The following is an 18,112-nucleotide window of genomic DNA, read 5'->3' on the forward strand; positions in this document are numbered from 1 at the left end:
CTCCAACAGGGTTGTTGTTTTGTTTTGTTTTGTGTTTTTTCTGTTTAACAGCTCTGGCTGTCCTAGAGCTTGCTCTGTAGACCAGACTGTCCTCCAACTCACAGAGATCTGCCTGCCTCTGTGTCCAGAGTGCTGGGATTAAAGGTGTATGCCACTATGCCCAGAGATTTTGTGGGAAAAAAAATTAAATCTCATGGATACCATAATTCATATAACTGATCTGATTTCCTTGCTCATTGGCTACCAGGAAGTCCAGGGGACAAATTTATATTCTTTTTCTAGTGTCCGAGGATACTTCATGCCCCATTTCTTACTTAACCTGCTATTCAGAGAGCTCCCTTCCCAAACAGCAGAGACCTGTCCACCATGCTAAATCCTGTTCAGGGAGAGATGAAGAGGATCAAGTGTATGATGAAAAGCAACACGTCTTAAAAGACAGAGGAGGGAATGGTACCATCGACTTTTCCTCAAATAACTGCCCTACTACAGATAAGGTGAGGCACCTTGAAGATGACACGGCCATAGATTCTCTGGATATTTCAGGGTAGAGTGGCCATGGACTCTTGAGACTTCAGAGTGGTATGACCATGGACTTTCTGAAGACTTCAGTCGGAAACTTATCTACTTTGTTTCCTTGATAGGAGTCAGTTGCTGAAGAGTAAGGTCTGGCCTGTGTCTAGTCTTGGTCTACACTTGAACAGAGGCTTGCACAGAAGACTGCAGGGGATAAGATGGAAGAAGAGAAATAAGATAAGAGAAATAAAGATAAAGAAGAGGAAGAGAAAAAAGGAGAAAAGAGGACAGGGAAGAATCCACAACTGAGCATGAAAATCTATGTGCACAGGGGCCTGCACCTGGGATCTCAGACACTAGAGGGAATGAGGCAGGGTGGTGACAAGTTTAAGACCTGTCTAGGTTACAGAGTAGGTTTGAGGTGAGGCCGGTCGACTTAGGTAAAAAAGAGGGCTAAGGGTGAGGATCAATGGCAGAGTGATTCCCTAGAATTCTCCAGCGATGCGCTGAGAGTGTGGCTCAGTGTTAGAGTTCCCACCTAGAATTGCTCAGTGAGGGGTCCAGGGTGTGGCGTAGGGGGTAGAACGTGAGGGGCTGAGAATGTGGCCCAGTGGTAGAGCCCCTGCCTAGAATCCCCCAGTGAGGGGGTCAAGGGCGTGGCCTAGTGGTGGAGCCCTTGCCTAGAATCCTCCAGTGAGGGGCTGGGGGCGTGGCTCAGTGGTAGAGCCCCTGCCTAGAATCCCCCAGTGAGGAGTCAAGGGCGTGGCCCAGTGGTAGAGCCCTTGCCTAGAATCCTCTAGTGAGAGAGTGGGAGCACTGCTCAGCAGTCCACTCCTTACCTGGCTGGTGAGCACATGGACTCAATCATGAGTAAAGGAATTCTCCCTGTCGCTTCACAGCAGTCACACAGCAGGTTATCACAAGTTTGTCTGTTTGTTTTCTTATGAGAAAACCAAGGTTCAGGGGAAAAATGGATAAGTGTGTGAATGGGTGAGTGAGTGTTCAGGGTGTCCACTGTTCATTCTGCCCCGGCAAGCCTTTGGGTCTGAAGATGAGCTTCATTTTTGGTAAAAGCCACTGTATCCTGCCCCACCACACCCACACCCACACCCACACACATCAAGGAGCACTGAGGCTGGGCCTCCAAGCTGTTGAGTATTTATTTGGCCCCAGGAGCAGCACAGGGGTCAAGCTGTGTAGGAAGAGCTAAGAGACTGGGAGAAAGGAGGTCCGAGGCTTCACAGCTGATTGTCAAAGCAGAGGGTAGGACCCTGGGGCAGGGGATGCCAGACTTTCCCACCTCCCCGCAGGATCACTGTGGTTTCTGGGTATTGGAGTGGCACTGGATGGAAGTGGGAAACATTTCCAATGTGGAGGTGGGAATGAATGCAATGTTTGGGGAGTAGGGAGAGGCATGTGGGGAGAAGGATAACGGGCTGGGAGCAAGGTATCCGGGGTCAGGTGCTTGCCTGTTGGAAATCAGGGTGCAGGCATTGGCCTGGATCTGTCAGGGGGCCGCAGAGAATGCCACTGGGCAATGGGCCTCCTGGGGTTGGCCAACATGTCAGCCCAGTGGCGTAGGCCAGCCCCACCGACTGCTGCGCCCACCGCCACTCTCCCGATGGCCTCATTCTTCCCCAGTTTGTCATAATCCAAAACAGTCAGCTCCACCTGGACTTTCTGTAGTGGTCAGAGAAAAAGAAGGGAAATAGGAAGGAGGCATGGAGACACGCATAGAGGTCATTTTCTCCCTGTGACCAGGCTATGTAGAGACATTGCTGCAGGAGTTTGAGGCAGAGAGGCATGGCAGTTGGAAAGGACAAAAAGGTGGCAGGGGCTTTTATTCCTTTGAAAGGGGCAGTCTTCCCTTCCTTTTCTCTTTTGGAAAGAGTCTCACTATGCTATGTAGTGGTCTAGCCTGGTATTTGTCGTGTAGAGTAGTCTGGCCTTAAACTCATAAAGCTCCCATGACTCGACCTAAAGAGTGCTGGGATTAAAGGTGTGCACCCTGACACCTTGTTTAAAACAAAGTTCTACAGTGACAAATTCACAGGATCCATTGCCCAGAGGTTAGAGATCAGGGTTTGGAAGAGGGGCAAACATACAAGTCTTTGATGTGGGTGCCACGACCAAGCCACAATCTGGTCAGCTCTGTCTCTAACGATCACATTAAGACTTTTTTCTGTAGTAAATGGAATGTCTGGGCTTGTTGGGGACAGGGCTTGCTGGGGACAGGCATTCTGTCCACACTTATAAGCCTTGCTTAGGGGAGAGCATGCCCACGGCCAGGTTTTAGGGCCAGGCTTCCTGGTCTCCAGTGGAGGAAATGGAGACGGATCTGGCTTCTTTGGTGTATCCAGGCTTCTTTCCCTTGGCCACTCTCATCCCCGTGCCACAGGGGCTCCTGTGGTGGAACACACTGGTGGAAGCAGGGTCATGGCTGCACTCACCTGCACCTGGTCACAGGGCACCTCAAAGCTGAAGGCCTCGTTGTAATAGGGGTTCAGAGTGTTCTTCTTAATGGTGGTTTTCTTCTTCCGAACCTTTTTACCTCCCTGGAGCAGGTGCACCTTGACATAGGGATCTGGGGGGAAGAAGGCCTCCTTTAGCACCCCACTGCCGGGCTCGTGGGGATCAGGTTGTGTGGAAGCATTGAGGATTCTCCTTTGGACCTCCTTAGAATAACCCCCATTCACCTCTCAGATCCCTCCTTTCCGGATGAAACCAGATCTGTATCCCCCCTCAGCAGTATGGGGTTCTTCTATCCGCTAAGAGACCTTCCAGGTCAAGAACCTTAGGCAAAAACACACTCTCTGTTCTGAACGGCTTTTGTTTTTGTTGTCGTTTGATTGATTAAAGATAGATTCATTTGCTACATATACAGCATTCTGCTTGTATGTATGCGTATAGGCCAGAAGAGGGCACCAGATCTCATTATAGATGGTTATTGGCCACTATGTGGTTTGCTGGGAATTGAACTCAGGACCTTTGGAAGAACAGCCAGTGCTCTTAACCTCTGAGCCATCTCTCCAGCCCTGGGGCATTTTCTTAAGTAGGGATTAATGTGGGAGAACCAGATCACTGTGGGTGGTGTCATTCCTGGATAAATGGTCCTTGCTGATATAAGCAGGCTGAGAAAGCCATGGGGAGAAAGCCGGGAAACAGCACTGATCCCTGCCCCTCTGCTTCAGCTCCTGCCTCCAGGTGCCTCGCTGGGTTTGACTTCTGGCCCTGACTTCAAATTCAATGATGGAATGTGACATAAGAGTTGTAAGATGAGATAAACCTTTTCCTCCCCAACTTTCTTTTGACCATACTCTTTTTCACAGCAGTAGAAATTCTAGCACACACACACACACACACACACACACACACACACACACTCACATACTTTTTGGTGTTGTTTCTCACACACCTGAGAGTCCTCCCACATCCATTTTCTTCAGGTTTTTAGCTTCCAGGACAATAACGGTGAGCTTCCCGGCCGTGGGGACGTAGCGGAGAGAGAAGCAGATATCCCCCAGCTTCTCCTGCTAAAAGGAGAAATGAAACCTATCACTCATGTCGGACTGCTGCTCCTTGCCCATTGGCTTTGAAATGGAATGCTCCAGAATCAAGTTCCGGGGATGTCTATTCTAGGAGCCAGTTAGCTCGCCCTCTGGCATCTGTGCAAAAAGGAAAAAACAAAAACAAAAACAAAACAAAAAAAAAACGAAACAAAACAACAGGGTTGGGGGGGGCTTGTAGACTTTGGGAAAGTCTGTGATGATCTGATTGGTCCAGAGAGGGGCCACACATACTCACCTCCTCTTTGGGAGCCACCTGCAGCTCTCTCCAGGCCTGCACTGGCCGCCCTAGGTTCACTGAACTCATAGGCACGCGCACCTCCCCGATGGCATCATTTCGGGAGAAGCGATCGAAGTCATACACTGCCATGACTAGCACTCTGCCCCCTAGTTCCACGTATGGGACCTGGTGAAAGGGAATACAAAAGGGTGGGTAGGAAATCAGAGAGGAAGTGGAGGACAGCATATTCAGGTGGAAGTAGAGTGGGGCAGTGAGGTTTCAGTGACCTCAATAAAGTACAGGGGTCCACAGAAGGAAACCAACGTGTGAACAGAACACAAATAGTAATATACAACGACCGAGGCAATTGACTGACAGTGCTCTGAGGGATAACACTAGGTCCCAGTGAACAGCTTTCCACCCCCTACCCAGCTGGCAACTGCAACCTGAGCTGTGTCTTCTTCCAGGAAAAGCTGAAGGGGTCAGTCCTTGGCAGTCCAGGGGCTAGATGTAGGCCACAGACCATGGGGCCAAGACAACAGGAACTCACCTTGAAGGCAAATGTCTCTCCAAAGTGTGGATTCAGGGTCTGCCGATGCACCTTGGTCTCATGTCGCCTCCGCTTGTCTGGCAGCAGATAGACACTAACATAGGGATCTGAGGAACCTCCTAGGTCCAATGCCGCCAGTCCCTCAGCTTGCAAGATGCCCACCAAGAGCTGCAGGTATCCAGGCACAGCATGAGGTCTCTAGTCTCAGCCTTCTTCCCAGAGAGTCTTCCACTAGGAAGGGAGGACTGGAGTACCTGAGACTGTCTCCCTCCAAAGCATTCACCCTCCTTCACACCCACCTGGCCAGTCTGGAAGTCATAATCCAGTGAATACTGCAGTCGGCCTAGCTGGTGCTTGTCTGATACCTGCTGTCCTGGCATGGAGGGTGAGGGGTCCAGCTCCTCTATTTCAGGCTGAACCTAGAAAACCAGGGGCAAGCTGGTGGAATTATCCCCTGAAACTAGTACCCTCCAGGCCCAGAAGCCCCAGGAGGCTTACAGATCCCTCCCCCAAGCCATCAATGATTGTCTAAACACTTGTTTGATTAGTAATGTCTGGAATGAGACATGGTAGCATAAAGGCAACATATTTGTCAGCATTTGATTAGTGGTGTCTGCTATGGACAGGTAATAGACACAGTTCTGGGACTGTTTATTCCTCCACATCTTAATGAATGCATTTGGGATAACAGTACAAATTACCACCATTGATACTGTCACAGGAAAATGTGCAGGAGAAATGGTATAGTTATCACGTGTTGGCCCTTAGCACATAAGTGCTGTTGTTTTTAACGTAGGCCATCAATTCTAAAATCTAGTGTGAATCTAATCCACCAGAGAGGAGTGGCAAAATACCAAGGCCACCTCGTTAGGCGTTCCGATTCACTAGGTCTATGTGACATTACATCCAGAATTTACATTTTTTGACAAAGATGGAGTTGATTCTGACACAGGATGGCTTAAATAATAGGAATGGAGGCTGGGTTCCAGGACCCCAAAGGGAATCCTCATAGGTAATAATATGATAACAGCTACTTGTTGAGCAAGGAGGGGAAGTACATGTTAAATACCATGAACTTGAGGCTAGAGAACAAAGGTGTAGTTCCAACAGATGAAAAATGGTCCTTAGGGTTGGAGACCCCAAACTGCCTGGATTGTATTCTACTCTGCATTCAGAGACCTAATATTCTACCAGAGTCTTTTATTATCATTATCATTGCTGCTGCCGCTGCTGCTGCTGCTGTTGTTGTTATTATTGGTTTTTCCTGACAGGCTTTCTTTGTGCAGCTCTGGCTATCCTGGAACTCTCTCTGTAGACCAGGCTGGCCTCAAACTCAGAGATCCACCTGCCTCTGCCTCCCAAGTGCTGGGATTAAGGAGTGTATCTCCACTGCCCAGCTGTCTTTTTTTTTTTTTTAACATTTTCTTAAGATTTGTTTTTATTTTATTTACTTTTGTTCGTTTTATTCATTTACTTTATGTGAGTGCTCTGCTGCATGTACACCTGCATGCCAGAAGAGGGCATCAGGTGTTTGTGAGCCATCATGTGGTTGCAGGGAATTGAACTCAGGATCTCTGTAAGAGCAGCCAGTGCTCTTTATGAGCCATTTCTGCAGCCTTGTCTTTTATTATTTTACTACTTATTTTTATATCTTAAATTATGTGTAAGTGTGTGTCTTCATATGGACATGTGCATGTAAAAGCAGGTATGCACGAGGTCCAGAGGCACTAGATACCCTGATGCAGGAGTTACAGGTGGCTGCATGGTCCAGAGGCACTGGATACCCTGATGCAGGAGTTACAGGTGGCTGCATGGAAGCTAGGGACAGAACTCAGTCCTATGGAAGAGGAACAAGTGCTTTCAAGTACTAATACATCTCCCTAGTCCTTTATTTTTGAAGAGTCCATCTAAGTCCTTGCCCATCCCCCCCCCCCCGTGTGTGTGTGTGTGTGTGTGTGTGTGTGTGTGTGTGTGTGTGTGTGTGTGTATGGTGATGTGATGTAATGTATGTCTGTGCATGTTGGTATACACAATCTATTCCTATATGTGGAAGCTAGAGGTCAACATTGGGTGTCTTTCTCTATCACTCTCCACCTTATATTTAAGACAAGAGCTCTCACTGAACGTAGAGTTTACCATTTCTGCTAGACTGGCTGGCCGTGGTGTTCCAGAGATACGTCTGTCTCTACCACCATCCCACCCCCACCCCAGCACTACTCTAACTATAGGAGATATAGACATGTATAGAGCCAGGTTCTCAGCCCCGGTTTGGTTTGGTTTTGATTGAGATAAAGTCTCACTTTGAAGCCCAGATTGATACTGCAGGCTCTAGATAGCTCTGGTTGACCTTGAACTCAGAGCAATCCTACAGTCTGGGCCTCTCCAAATGCTGAGATTCTACATGTACACCGTCAAATCCAGCTTAGGCAAGAGAGGTCTTGTGGATAGTTGCTAGCTCTGATCCCCACAGTCCAGTGGATAAAGTAGGATTAAGAAGTGAAGGGGTCAAGGACAGAAGATAGCGAGGACATTCAAGGGGGCAGGGAATGTGCAAAGGGAAGGATTGAGAGGTTGGGCTGTGTCATGGGCTGTGTCACACCTTATCTATGTAACTCCGGCCCAGCTCCTTCACTTCCTGAAGATGGACTTGGGCTTGAGCCTGACTCTTTTTGCCTATCCGTCTTCGATAGCGCTTCCGGTAGAGACAGAAACAGCTGCTGAAGACCAGGAGGCCTGAGCCCAGCACGATGGTAGCCAGGACCCAGGCAGGCACTGCAGAAGGATGAACATGACATGTATCGAAGCACTGGGAAGGTGGCTGGCTAATTCAGTCTTGATTCCATACAGCAGTTTGATTCTAGCCTGGTTTTTCCTACACCCAACTCCATTAGATTTTAATCCCAATTTTCCTTCCAACCAATCTCGCCTACAAAGCTCAAGTTTATGCCCTAACCCAAGCCAACATAATTTGTTTTCTTATAATTCTGATGTCTGTACACCCATCGTAATTTCTGCTCGCCCCCTACTGCTTTTAGAAGCTTTGCTCACTCCTGGGCCTGTTCCCATTCATCCACTTCTGATCCCATTCCATGCCACACCCGCGATCCATTTCTGGTTTTCCTCACTATTTCAGAGTCTAGTCGTCTGGGATACCGACCCACGATCCCTGCCGGATTTTCCAGCCTACTCACCCGAGTCTGCAACTGAGACCCTTCTCTGGGGATCCTGAGAGGCTTTCCTCTAAGGCTAGCCCAGGGTTTCCTCACCTGCGCCCTGCCTGATGCGGCTGGAGTCTGGAGGTTTCTCAGGTGCTGGAGACCCTGGGGTCGGGGGTTCCAGGAACATGGCGTCGGGGTCCTGCGGTGCTTCCTGCAGAGGTACCCAAATACTCTATCCCCCAACCCCACTCCTACCCAAAGCATCCAATGAGTTTTCTCACGCATCAAAGAACCCTAAGTCCCATTGATTTTTGATGCACACTGGGAGTTAATCTCAGCCTCTTCACGCCAATGGCGGGCTTTGGGTGACCCAATTCCATCACAAAGGGATACTCCCACGGTATGCCACCCCATCCATTCTCTTTCCCATCCATTCTCTTCTACCCCTTCCTTGCTCTTCCCAAGGGCTTGAACCGGAAATGGGCGCAGGCAGGCGTGGGAACCAGCAGACCACTGTTGCCCTGAGCTACCGCCAGGCTCCAGGCAGCACCGGTGATAGCAGTGCTGGTTGCTGGGCAACGAACCTGTTGCCAAGGCAACGGGAGGGACTGACGCACAGAAACGAAGTCCGGGCGGTGCCGGTCCATGGGATACAGGTCCGGGATCCCGTGGCCCAGCGAGGGCGGCCTGTGATCTGTGAATCCACAGCGGCTCCTCCCTCCTCATGGGACCCCTTGCACCACCATTCTTGCCGGTAAAGTGGAAAACCTGCCCCGGTACCTCTGCTGGGCCTTCACATCCTCTTGCTCATGAGTCTCTCGCGTGCACCCTATGTCTTCACACCTGTCTTGTGACCGTCTCGGCCACCTCTTCTTTCTCGACCCCAGACAGACATCTTCCCTTTTCTGTCCCCCACAACCTTTTCTCGTCCGTGCCTCTACTGCCCTCTGTTGTTTAGCTTGTCTCTCTCGGTCTCTCTTTGCTTTTTTGACTACCAACCTGCTCCCTTTGTTTCCACACCTGTCTCTCCTCTCCACATGCAATCTCCTCGGTTAGGGCTCCAACCTGCCGCTCAGAGTTGACCCTTGTCAGCGACCCTCTTCCATTCCTCTCACACACGCCGGTCCCCCCTCACCACCACCACCAATGGGACTGAGGATGTGGCTTGGACAGAGGGTCCCAACTGCTCCTACCTGCTAGGTGCCTTCTGGAGGTGCTGTGGGCTGCCGGGACCCCGCCCCCAGCACGTGGGTGGATGGCGCTTTCCCGTGTGTGCAGATCACACAGCTTGGCAGGGTGGGGGCGCGGCTGAGCCTAGCCAGGCTAATGTCTGCGCCCCTGTGTGGGAGCGCGCGCACGCGAGTGTATTTGTGCATATGTGTGCGTGCGTGATCTGCCCCGGAGAAGGGAGAACGCCCTGCTCCGCCCCTCGGCCCGCCACACCCGAGAACCACCATGGCGCCCACGTACGTTGATCTTAATACCCTAGAATGTTCTGACGTCTGCCTAAGTCATTGGACATCTACACTGAGTACCAGCCGCCACAACACACACACACACACACTTTTTACAATACAAATAACTGGATTCCAGGGCATTCGGTTTTAGAACCTATGAAAACCCTCTCTCTGGAGACCCAAGATACTTAGCTATCCAGATTCTCAAGGCAAGGAGTTGGAGCCGCCAGCATCTCTGCTCTCTCAGACATCATGTTCCCTTACCCAATCCCAGGAAGCATAACCTTATTATGTCCCTGGCCGCAGCCAACACACAACCTATACTTCTTGTGTATATGTGTGTGCATGCACATGTGTGTTAGTGTGTATAGTGGTGCACATTCATGTGCGTGTGCATGTGTGTGAAGGTCAGAAGACAACTCGTCATGTTTTCCATCAGGCGCCATCCACCTTATAAAAAATTACATTACGCTTTTTATTTGTATGGGGGAGTGGGTATGTGGGGGTCAGAGGGCAGTTTGAAGGCTGTTGGCTCTCTCCCACCATCTGGGTCCTGGTGGTGAACTCAGGTCATCGGGCTTTACAGGAAGGGTCTTTTCCAGCTGAGCCATCTCAGTATCCTCATCTAGATTGTTTTTCGAGACGGTCTCTCACTGGCTTGGAACACACTGATTAGGCTAGGCTGGCTGGCCATCAAGCCTCAGGGATCTGTCTATCACTGGCTGCTCACCTCTGCCACTATAAGCAAGCCCTGCTACACCCAGCTTTTCCACATGAGCTCTGGGGCCCAAACTTAGATCCCTATGTTTCCAAAGCAATCACTTTACTAACTGGGCTGTCCTCCCAGCCCAAATCCTGTACTTTTTAGGGGGTGGTGGAATATAATGTGCCCTGCATAGGTGTTTGGAACCCCCCCCCACCCCAGTGTTATCTTCAGAGACAAAAATCCGTTAGCCACCTTCAGGGAGAACAGTTTAATAAATTATATAGAAGGAAAGAATGTACAGGTGTGGGGCACGGGAGACCACAAACAAATCCCTTTAGCTCAGATTAAAGGAGACTGATTTGGTTTCTGAGGTAAAAGGGGACAAGTACCTGCCTGCCTTTGCTCCTCAGGTAGAATTCCAGACCCTGATTCCTTCTTTTGAATCCAGGTTCCAGCCTGTTGCTTCGAGAGCCTGCATACCCAGGCCGTAGCTACCTGTCACCCCTGTGCTTAGGCTCCACCTCTCACAGGGCTCAAAGTTGAAGTACACCAGCCCCTTCCTGCCCTTAGACCACAGGAGATGGCTTTCCAGTGGCCTCCTCCCATGGGGTTGGGGAAGCTGGACTTCAATCCTCAGTTCTCTTGAAGCCCAGGTATCTGGGCTCCAGGGCAGGTCCAGATCTGGCCTGAGTATTTCTGTGTCTGGGCTCAGCACCGAGAAGCTAAGACCTCAGACTCTTGGGCCTTGATGGCAGATGCATTCTCATAAACTAAGCTTGCCACATTCTCATGCGTTGCTTCCTTTGGGACGAGGGTTGGAGCTGGCTTCTGGAGGGATTTCAAGATGCACTGGTGGAGAAACACATACTGGGCCTGGGGAGGATGCAAGAATGAGGGATGCTTCCTGAAGGTCCCACATCCCCCACCACACCCATGTTGTCTCCCGAAAGCTCCTCACTTCTGTCTGCACCATCAGTGGCCGGCTCTCTCTCATCTTCTTCACAAAGCTGAAGGGACCCACCGACCCCTCACACTCCAGCTGTCGCAGCAGAACATCCAGTGCAATTAGGGTGCCCGTCCGGCCCACACCAGCACTAGGCAAGGGACAAGAAGAGATCAGGCCTCTGGGGCAGGGAGGTGCTGAAATTGCAGTGTTCCCAAGCATGAAAATAAGATGTATCAACACACCCACTTTACAGATGGCAAAATGAAAACTGAGGAAGGGGATGTCACCAGCCATAGAGCTAATAACAGGTTTGGAACTGAAATTCACAAGAATTTCAGTTTGTTAGTTAGTCAAGAGTGGGTTTTTGTTGTCTTGTTTGTTTTGTTTTGTTTTGTTTGTCCATAAAGGGTTTCTCTGTGTAGCCCTAGCTCTCACAGAACTCTCTCTGCAGACCAAGCTGGCCTCAGACTCAGAGAGATCTGACTAACTCTGCCTTCTGAGTCCTGGGACTACAAGTGTGTACCACCCCTGTCAGAGGTTTGGGTTTTTCAAAACAGAGTTTCTCTGTGTAGTCTCAGCTGTCCTGGAACTCAGTTTGAAGACCAGGCTGGCCTAGAACTTAAAGACCCACCTGCCTCTGCCTCCCAAGTGCTTGGATTACAGGTATGCCACCATGTCCAGCCCCAAAATTACTTTTTGATGTTATTTGACTTTTTGGGAGGGGGGGTTGGTTGTTTTTGTTTTTGTTTTTGTTTTAGGGGGTTGGGTTTTTTGTTTTTTGTTTTTGTTTTTTTTTTAGTTTTTTGAGACAAGGTTTCTCTGTGTATCCCTGGCTGTCCTGGAACTCACTCTGTAGACCAGGCTGGCCTCGAACTCAGAAATCCGCCTGCCTCTGCCTCCCAAGTGCTGGGATTAAAGGCATGCGCCACAACCGCCGCCCAGCATTATTTGACTTTTAATTTTATGTATGTGTGCTTGTCTGTGATGGATTCTGAGTCCCTGGGGACAGGAGCAGAGTGACAGGGTGACACTCACCTGCAATGCACAATGGGTGGACCTCCATCCATGGTCTGATCCAACCATTGCCGAAGCACCTTTTGGAAAGCCAGCAAGGGGTCTGGGGAGTAAGGAACTCCATGATCTGGCCAGGCCAGGTAGTGGAATTGGCGCACAGAGAGAGTCTGCTTTTCTCCCATCTGAAAGGAGGTGAGGGCTGAGGAGGGAGTGGGTAGAGGCTCCAGAAGTTTCTATGCCTAATAAGAGATTCTCTGGGACACACACTGCAGGGAGACCTCCTGAGGGGTTCTGGTAGGGTTAGAAGGACTCACATGGAAGAGCTGAAGATGCCTCACTGTCCAGTTTTCTGACACCTCCTCGCTAATCAGCGTTACCTGCAGCTGCCCGTGAATGCAGGGCTGAGCATCCAGGGGCCAGTAATGCTCACACTTCACCTGGGAAAGGAGACAAGGACAGTCAGCAAAGAGCAGTGCACTTTTTGTTTTGTGTGTGTGTGTTGGGGGGGGGGGGGTTGGTACCCTGTGGGAATGAATATGCCTGTGTGTGTATACATCTGTGGATGCCTGAGGCTGTTTTCCGGAGTCTTCCTCAACCGTTCTATGCTGTACTCACTGAGGCAGGGGTCTCTCACTGAACACAGAGCTTGCCCAAGATGGCTAGTCTGGCAGGCCAGTTTGGTCAAGAGGTTCCATTTCTCTGCCTCCCAAAGGCTAGATTTACAAGTGAGTCACTATGCTCCCCTGGCAATAGTGTGGGTTCTCAGGATCCAAACTCTGGTCCTTGGGCTTACATGTCCTTTATCCACTGGGTTTTCTCCCCAGCCCTAAGAACAAGATACCTTTTGCATGTTCTGCCTCTTTTTCCCTTCCTAAGATCTCAGATCACAGGCTGCTCTTGAGCTTGATTTGAAGTCAAAGATGACTTTGACTTTTGATCTTCCCTTGACTTCTGGAGCCTCCATCTCCAGAGCGCTGTGGTTATAGGCTTGCTTCACCTCACAGGTTTATACAATGCTGTGGATTGGGCCCACAGCCTCATGCATATTAAACAAGAGCCAGCCTCTCCATATGGCTCTTCTAATCAAGGCTTGACTATGCTTGCTGCCCTGGCGACAAGGCAGGACCCATGGGTACCAGGTCTAAAAGATTCATTGGGCCAAAGGACTCCTAAATCTCAAGGTTTGTGGAGCCTTGATATAATTTGAATGTGCCTCCGCTCAAAACTTATGTACTGAGAGCCTCATTCCCAAATTCGTGCATGGATGGTATTTGGAGATGGGAGTCTATTGCAAGAAACTAGGATTAGATGGAGTCCTGAGGGTAGGACCTGATTGTATATGGTGAGAAAGAGAACTGAGGGGGAACACTGGCTCTGCCTCCCCATGTGGTACTCTCCATCTTGCAGAATGAAGACCCTCTCTGGATGCTCTTCAACTTCCCACCCTCCAGAAGCATAAGCCACACAAACCTTTGTTCTATATTCAGTCCGTGGCATTTACTCACAGTAGCAGAACATGAACCTGTGGACATTATAAAAGGTGGAGGGGGTGGGTGCGTGTTGAAGATGGCTAGAATTATAGTGGAGAGATGCAGAGGCATGTAGAAGGGACTGCACCCAGTTAGTGTCTGGGTGGGGCTGGTCAAAGGTTGGTGCTCAGAGGTTAGCACCAGGGCAGAAATCTCTTCTCACCCGTCCAGACTCCATGCAGTTGGTTAGCATGACCAGGGTATGGCTCTGCTGTTCCCACACCATTCGCCAAAAATCACTCACAGTGTGAGGCAGGGGACCCTGGGTTGCAATGAACTCCTTGGGGCTCCAGAGACCCTAGTTGAAGGAAGCAGGCATGTCAAGGGAGGTCATCAGATGATCACCCCCCCTTCAGTTCTTTATTTCTCCAGGCTCATTGAGTGCCGCACCCCGCTGCCACCTTACAGGCATGAAGCTGGCGTTGATATAGTCAGAGCCTGGTTCCTCGTGGAGGGGCTTCAGGGGAACCCGGGACCAGTCATCTAAGAAAATACACCAGTATTAGCAATGAAAAGCAGGCTGAAAGAGTGTCTGGGGAGACAGCTCAGCTGGTAAACTGACCTCAGTTCAAGATCCAGAAACTATAACAAAAAGTTGGGCATTGTAGCATGTGCTCGAAAACCAAGAATTTAGGAGGAAGAGACAAGAGGATACCTTAGGCTTATAGGCCAGCCAGACTTGGTAAGTTCCAGACTACTGGAAATGAGGTCTCCAAAAACAAGATAGGGATGGGTTTATGGCTTAGTCAGTAGGGAAAGTGCTTGTCTACTATGCAAAAAACCCTGAGTTGGATCCCCAGAACTGTATATAAAACCAGGTTTGGTGATACCTGTAAAGCAAGCACTTGGGAGTAAAGGTGGGAGAATCAGCTGGGTTGTGGTGGTGAGTGCCTTTAATCCCAGCACTCAGGAGGCAAAGGCAAGACAAGCAGATCTCTGTGAGTTCAAGGCCAGCATGTTCTGCAGAGTGAGTTCCAGTACAGCAAAGAAGGCTCAGCCGGTAAAGGCATTTGCTACCAAACCTGATGGACTGAGTTTGATCCCTGGTACCCACATGGTGGAAGGAGAAAAATGATTGGTGCAGGATGTCCTCTGACCTCCACTATAAACTACAGTCCTGGGGAGATGGCTTAGTGGATACTAGAAGAGCATTTGGTTCTATTGCAGAGGACCTGAGTTCGGTTCCCGACACTCATGTTGGGTGATGCAGAACCATCCGGAAATCAGCTCCAGTTAATGCAAACCTTCTGGTTTCCATGGGCATCCACATGCAACACACACACATACACACACCCATATGCACACACATACACACATATGCACACACATACACACACACGAAGAATAAAAATTAAAAATAATAAATTAAAATTTTTTAAGTAGCTAGGGACTGAAGAAGGTATTTGAGGTTGATTTCTGGCCAACACAGATTCATGAAAACCTAGATACACATGCTTGAACACAAATTTGAGGCAGAGACAAAGAGATGAGGATGAATAGACAGAGAGAGAGAGAGAGAGAGAGAGAGAGAGAGAGATCTCAGGAATGGGGTTCTGGCTGACTCCATGGGAGACAGATGAAGGTGCAGACACCAGAAACTCACAAGGCAGTACATTCCTGTAGCGGTTCTTGGACATGTTCTCTAGAGCCATCATTTGAGACTGGCCTTGACCCTCCAGAGCCAATTGCTAGAGGCAGAGAGACAGAGAGAGAGGTTCACATGTTTTCTTTGCCTTCCTCCAATGCCCTCACAACTCCGCGCACCCTCTTCTGTTTATCCACTGAATCTTGGGACTCTAGCACTCACAAACATTGGAGATATATGACCCTCCACCTTGGGATACTTGTGAGGATTTAGTAGAATTGAGGGTTTTCTCATACAGATGTGCTAGGTGCAGTATCAGATGGTCCTTGTATTATTAAACCAAGTATCCATCATTGCCTGAGGGTTTCAGAGAGTGGGAAAGAAACATGGTTGACAGTTTCTGTATGACTAAAAGAGATAGGCTGAGCATATGGTTCACTTGGCAGAGTGCTTGCCTAGCATGCGCAAGGCCCTGGGTCAGATCCCCAGCACAGCATAATCTTCACACCTTCAATCCCAACAGGTAAGAAGTCAGGAAGAGGACTGTAGGTTCAAGGTCATCCTTGGCTATATAGCATATTCCAGGGTATCCTGGAATACATGAGACCCTGTCTTAAAAAGGAGGTGAGGTTTATAGATGGTCTGCAGGCAGCTGTTGGTTGCTGGAGAAAGACGACCCATTTTCTTCAGTGGTTTAGTCACTGTTAGGTTGTTGTCTGTGCTTTAGTCAATAATCTCTCACCCAGTGTTCTTGACACGGAGGCAGGAAGAGCACCAAGAGCCAGCCAGAACTATGTAATGAAACCTTCCCTCTAAAAAGTAGGACAAGAGAGACCCAAGGAGGCAACCAGCTCTGATACACCTGTTCTCACTCACCTGATACTCCTCAGCAAATCCACAGTTACTGTCCTTTTCATTCTTCTTGACATGGTCAGCAAAGTGTTTGGCCAGGATATCCCCTGGGAAGCTGTGGTGGAAAGAAGGGTAAAGCAAACAAGGATTTGGCTTGGAGAGATGGCTCAGTGGTTTAGGGCACTGGATGCTCTTCCAGAGGTCCCGAGTTCAGTTCCCAGCAACCACATGGCAGCTTACAACCATCTATAGTGGGATCCAATGCCTCTTCTGGCACACAGGCATACATGCATACAGAACACTCATATATAAAAAAAACCCAGATAAATAAAAATTCAAGTCAGGCAGTGGTTGCACACACCTTTAATCCCAGCACTTGGGAGGCAGAGGCCAGCAGATTTCTGAGTTCAAGGCCAGCCTGGTCTACAGAGTGAGTTCCAGGACAGCCAGGGCTACACAGAGAAACCCTGTCTCAAAAAAACAAAACAAAAACAAAAACAAAATTCCAATTAAAAAGACTTTAAGCAACTTGGGGCTGGCAAGATGTCTCAGCAGTTAAGGGTCCCAACACAGAGCCTGGCTGCTTGAGTTCCATCCTTGGTAGCCTCGAGCTGCAAGGAGAGGACCAACTCCCCTGGGTTGTCTTCTGACCTCCACATGCCATATATACTCATGAAACATAAAAGTAAATGAAGCCCAGTGCATTTGGGCGACAGAGTCAGGCAGATTTCTGTGAGTTTGAGGATAGCCTGGTCTATGTAGTGAGTTACCATGATTTTGATCTAGCAGTGCCCCGACTAAAATACTCTTAAGGAAAAGTGTCAAAGATTATTACTGACTCATCTGTATACACAGTAGTGTGGCCCACAGCAGCCCAAAGGTGCAAGCAATACAAGTGTCCATTAGTGGCATGATCAAAAGCCCAGTGTTCATGACACAGGCAGGAGAAGCACCAAGAGTTTAAGGCCAGCCAGGACTACATAATGAAAGCTTCCTTAAAATAATAATACAAGAAACATGGTGGTCGAGCACGTCTTTAATCCCAGCACTCAGGAGGCAGAGGCCGGCAGATCTCAGTGAGTTCAAAGCCTTCCTGGTCTATAAAGAGAGTTCCAGAACAACCAAGGCTACACAAAGAAATCTGTCCAAAAAAAAGAGGAGACTTTTTCTTCTTCTGGAAGACACCAAATGGCAGATGATGGTGCAGGGGGAAGGCCCGGAGGACCCGGGGGCCCAGGATTAGGAGGCCGCAGCGGCTTCTGCGGAGGATTCAGCAGAGGTCTTAGGAGCCGCGGTCTCAGAGGTAAAGCTGAAGACAAGGAGTGGATCCCCGTCGCCAAGCTAGACCGCCTGGTTAAGGACATGAAGATCAAGTCTTTGGAGGAGATCTACCTGTTCTCCCTGCCCATTAAGGAGACTGAGATCACTGACTTTTTCCTGGATGCATCCCTAAAGGACGAGGTTCTGAAATCATGCCAGTGCAGAAGCAGACTTGGGCTGGCCAGCGGACCAGGTTCAAGGCATTCGTCGCTACTGGGGACTACAATGGTCATGCTGGTCTTGGTGTTAAGTGCTCCAAGGAGGTTGCCACTGCTATCCGAGGGGCCATCATCTTGGCCAAGCTTTCCATCATCCCTGTGCTGAGAGGCTACTGAGGGAACAAGATTGGCAAGCCCCACACTGTTCCATGCAAGGTGACAGGCCGCTGTGGCTCTGTGCTGGTGCGTCTCATCCCTGCCCCCAGAGGCACTGGCATTGTCTCTGCTCCTGTGCCCAAGAAGCTCCTGATGATGGCCGATAGATGACTGCTATACTTCAGCTAGAGACTGCACTGCCACCCTGGGCAACTTTGCCAAGGCCACCTTTGATGCCATCTCCAAGACCTACAGCTACCTGACCCCCACCTCTGGAAAGAGACTGTGTTGAGCAAGTCTCCTTATCAGGAATCCACTGATCATCTTGTGAAAACCCACACCAGAGTCTCTGTTCAGAGGACCCAGGCTCCAGCTGTGGCTA

At 49.6% G+C, this 18,112-nt stretch overlaps 2 protein-coding genes across 4 annotated transcripts in view; both read right to left on the reverse strand.

Annotated features, from left to right (window-relative positions):
• Positions 1-1,649: 1,649 nt before the first annotated feature.
• On the reverse strand, positions 1,650-9,432 carry Syt5 (synaptotagmin 5). Of its 3 annotated transcripts, none has more exons than XM_031385116.1 (9): positions 9,201-9,430; positions 8,116-8,218; positions 7,449-7,621; positions 5,149-5,268; positions 4,850-5,017; positions 4,318-4,485; positions 3,929-4,046; positions 2,964-3,097; positions 1,650-2,193 (listed from the first exon to the last, which is right to left on the reverse strand). In XM_031385116.1, exons 2-9 carry the CDS (start codon positions 8,192-8,194, stop codon positions 1,993-1,995), a joined length of 1,161 nt encoding a protein of 386 aa, XP_031240976.1. In that variant the 5' UTR covers positions 8,195-8,218; positions 9,201-9,430; the 3' UTR covers positions 1,650-1,992. The 3 variants fall into 3 exon arrangements, with proteins under 3 accessions (XP_031240976.1, XP_031240977.1, XP_031240978.1); XM_031385117.1 differs by having other exon boundaries at positions 8,116-8,258; XM_031385118.1 differs by having other exon boundaries at positions 3,929-4,043; positions 8,116-9,432.
• Positions 9,433-10,423: 991 nt separating this feature from the next.
• LOC116104122 (receptor-type tyrosine-protein phosphatase H-like) overlaps positions 10,424-18,112 on the reverse strand; it is a gene marked incomplete at its 5' end in the record, with an annotated part of 18,366 nt that continues 10,677 nt past the window's right edge. Inside the window, 8 exons of the mRNA XM_031390911.1 lie at positions 10,424-11,043; positions 11,129-11,264; positions 12,152-12,312; positions 12,445-12,567; positions 13,823-13,957; positions 14,066-14,142; positions 15,263-15,347; positions 16,121-16,211. Coding sequence (XP_031246771.1) covers positions 10,879-11,043; positions 11,129-11,264; positions 12,152-12,312; positions 12,445-12,567; positions 13,823-13,957; positions 14,066-14,142; positions 15,263-15,347; positions 16,121-16,211 — 973 coding nt within the window. The remainder of the gene's footprint in view (positions 11,044-11,128; positions 11,265-12,151; positions 12,313-12,444; positions 12,568-13,822; positions 13,958-14,065; positions 14,143-15,262; positions 15,348-16,120; positions 16,212-18,112) is intronic.

Source organism: Mastomys coucha, unplaced genomic scaffold, assembly GCF_008632895.1.
Source record: "Mastomys coucha isolate ucsf_1 unplaced genomic scaffold, UCSF_Mcou_1 pScaffold21, whole genome shotgun sequence".
Taxonomy (NCBI): Eukaryota; Metazoa; Chordata; class Mammalia; order Rodentia; family Muridae; genus Mastomys; species Mastomys coucha.

What these genes read in the sequence shown, in the direction of transcription:
- Syt5 (XM_031385116.1), bottom strand. Translation starts at nt 8,194, where the DNA reads ATGTTCCTGGAACCCCCGACCCCAGGGTCTCCAGCACCTGAGAAACCT. An exon ending in GCCGGAGTTACATAGATAAG is followed by an intron (nt 5,269 to 7,448) that starts GTGTGACACAGC and finishes CTGGTTTTCTAG; the next exon opens with GTTCAGCCTGAAATAGAGGA. An exon ending in AGGTGGCTCCCAAAGAGGAG is followed by an intron (nt 4,047 to 4,317) that starts GTGAGTATGTGT and finishes TTCTCCTTTTAG; the next exon opens with CAGGAGAAGCTGGGGGATAT.